This window comes from Anarrhichthys ocellatus, unplaced genomic scaffold, assembly GCF_004355925.1.
Source record: "Anarrhichthys ocellatus isolate YVR2014 unplaced genomic scaffold, GSC_Weel_1.0 scaffold6716, whole genome shotgun sequence".
NCBI classification, from domain to species: domain Eukaryota; kingdom Metazoa; phylum Chordata; class Actinopteri; order Perciformes; family Anarhichadidae; genus Anarrhichthys; species Anarrhichthys ocellatus.
Genome location: NW_022286690.1, coordinates 1 through 2,727, shown reverse-complemented (window position 1 = coordinate 2,727; position 2,727 = coordinate 1). Strand labels below are relative to the sequence as shown.

At 40.3% G+C, this 2,727-nt stretch overlaps 1 protein-coding gene across 1 annotated transcript; it reads left to right on the top strand.

The window, feature by feature from the left end:
* Positions 1-6: 6 nt before the first annotated feature.
* Positions 7-2,722, top strand: LOC116380295 (protocadherin alpha-8-like; the record flags this gene model as incomplete). Its single annotated transcript, XM_031842235.1, has 1 exon — positions 7-2,722. A coding segment is annotated over exon 1 (1,596 nt), but the record flags the coding sequence as incomplete, so codon positions are not given.
* Positions 2,723-2,727: the final 5 nt, after the last annotated feature.

Here is a 2,727-nt window from a genome sequence, read left to right as displayed (position 1 = left end):
GAACTGATCAGTATTAACGGAGGAGACACTTTTAACAGAACTCAGACGTTACCCACCAAAGACAAGGTAAGAGCCAGAATAGTCAGTCAGTGAATTTTGTTTTCACGTGCATCTTCCGTTCATCATGGATAGCAAATTAATATTAACACTCTGGCAAAAAAAAGAGTGATAGATTGCATTCATCCAGTTTTTAAGGTATCTTTTACTGCTCAATGTGAAAGGTGCTTTCCGTGGTGCTGAAATGTCTCTGCGCTCCTCAGACTTCGTGGCACATTCTTAACTTCATGTACTTATGGCTAACTGGTACACGTGGCATAGCTTCTCATTGGGTCTTCACAGTTTGAAAAAAGAAGAAGAAAAAATGTGTTTTTTTATGAAGCGGAATAAAACATTTTTAGATATATATGGGTCTAGACGTTTAGTATTGTAGATGTCAACAAAAATAGCATAAGCTGGTGAAATAGGGAGGGACGCAATGAAGCGTTCCGTCCTAAAAGACCGGCCAGCTTGTTTGTAAAACGGCTTTGTTTTGTATTTTTTGTGGTGGAAGCACATTCAACATGTCGATAACATTTAAACCAGTTAGAAATGTGTTCAACAGCAACAGCTAGAAAAAGTCATATAATCAGTAATTTATTCATTTACTTCACCCTTTTCTATCTTACAATCATCAATATATTATTGTCTCTCTTTCCATTTCAAGCATTCTTCTCTGATCAATTTAGTCTTGAACTACTTGGCTTCTTTCGCTGTTTTCAGTATTTTTGTTTGGCAATAAACAAGTATACTGCTTCACGGAATCGATCATCATATACATGTTTGGTGTATCGTTTAAGAAAAGACACTAACTCATGGGGCGTAAGAGTCCACTGTGGTCTATCAAAAAGAACACAAGATGTCGCTCGAGACCACACATTTATTCGTGTTTATTAATGAAGTAAAACTCCTCCTCCGCTGTCTGTGAAATAAGAAACAGCCTGTATGTTTCGTGGGGGCTGGGTTAGTTCAGCACGTCGTCTTGAAAGATGGTCCATACATGAAGAGAGCTTGTCTGTCTTGTGGATATTTTCCCGTTTTCGTGGCTGAATGACGTTTGTTTGTCTGATTTTCTCCTCTAAACAAAAGGATGAGTCGTCAACAGAATAGAGTGGCGGAATGGATGTTGTGCGCAATTCTTCTTTGTTTATCTGACTGGTCCGCAGCTCAGATTTCCTACTCAGTTTCGGAGGAGGTGGACAAAGGCACAGCGGTGGGAAATATCGCAAAGGATTTAAACATTAACACACAGCAACTGGAGGAACGGGGATTTCGGATTGTATCGGGATACAGTAAGAAATATTTCGAGGCAAATTTAAGAACAGGGGTTTTGGTTGTTAACGAAAGGATAGACCGTGAAGAGCTTTGTCCGAATTTACCGAAGTGTTCCTTAAATATAGAGGGGCTATTGAGCCATCCCATGAATATTTATCGCATTGAGGTCACTATTGTTGACATCAATGATAACGCACCATCGTTCCTTGAGCAAACCCATGTGTTTAATATCTCCGAGTCTTCTTCAACGGGAGAGAGGTATCCGCTCCCAATAGCGCAGGATGCAGACACCGGCAGTAATTCAGTGAAAACCTACAAGTTAAGTCCGAACGAGCATTTCTCTATAGATGTGAGTAGCGGAGGGGACAGTGCGTCCGCTGAGTTAGTGCTGCAGAAAGCTTTAGACCGAGAGAAGCAACCCACAATTGAATTAACATTAACCGCTGTAGACGGAGGAAAACCTGCAAGATCTGGCACTATGCAGATTCTTGTGAATGTGATAGATGTCAATGATAACACGCCGTCGTTTAGCAAGCCGCTATATAAAGTAAAAGTCAGCGAAAATGCACCCATAGGTACAACAATACTGAAACTAAATGCCACTGATTTAGATGAAGGTCTACATTCAGACATCAAATATGCTCTAATGAAAAGAGGAAATACAAACTCTCCTGTAAAATTCATTGTTAGCCCTGAAAGCGGTGAAATCACAGTGAATGCTAATTTGGATTACGAGGACAGCAATGCATATGAACTGCGAGTACGAGCAACAGACCAGGGGCATTCCCCTCGCAGTGGTTATTCTAAAGTACTGGTAGAGGTTGTCGATGTCAACGACAATGCACCAGAAATCTCCATAACTTCACTAATGACTCCAGTAAAGGAAAGTGCTGAAATTGGAACAGTCGTTGCATTGGTGACTGTGACTGATAAAGATGGAGGGAAAAACGGCCTTACCACTTGTAAAATGAAAGACTCCGTCCCTTTTACATTAACGTCAAATTACAAAAACTATTACTCTCTCATAGTTGACGGTCTCCTTGACAGAGAGCTTGTAACACATTACAATGTAAGCATTACTGCTACGGATGCAGGTAGTCCGCCTCTTTCTAGCACTGCTGTAATCACTGTGCACATTTCTGATATTAACGACAACGCGCCGCATTTCCCACAAGTCAATGTATATATTTACGTGACAGAGAATAGTAAAGTTGGAGATACTGTAACAAGAACAACTGCACAAGATGCAGATGCTGACGAAAATGCTAAATTGACCTATTCATTAATGGATAATTATCCAAAAAACTTTCCAATTTCAACAGTTGTAAACATAAACACAGAGACTGGAGACATAGTCAGTCTGCAGTCGTTTAACTACGAGGAGTTAAAATCGTTTCAGTTTAAAGTTCAGGCCAC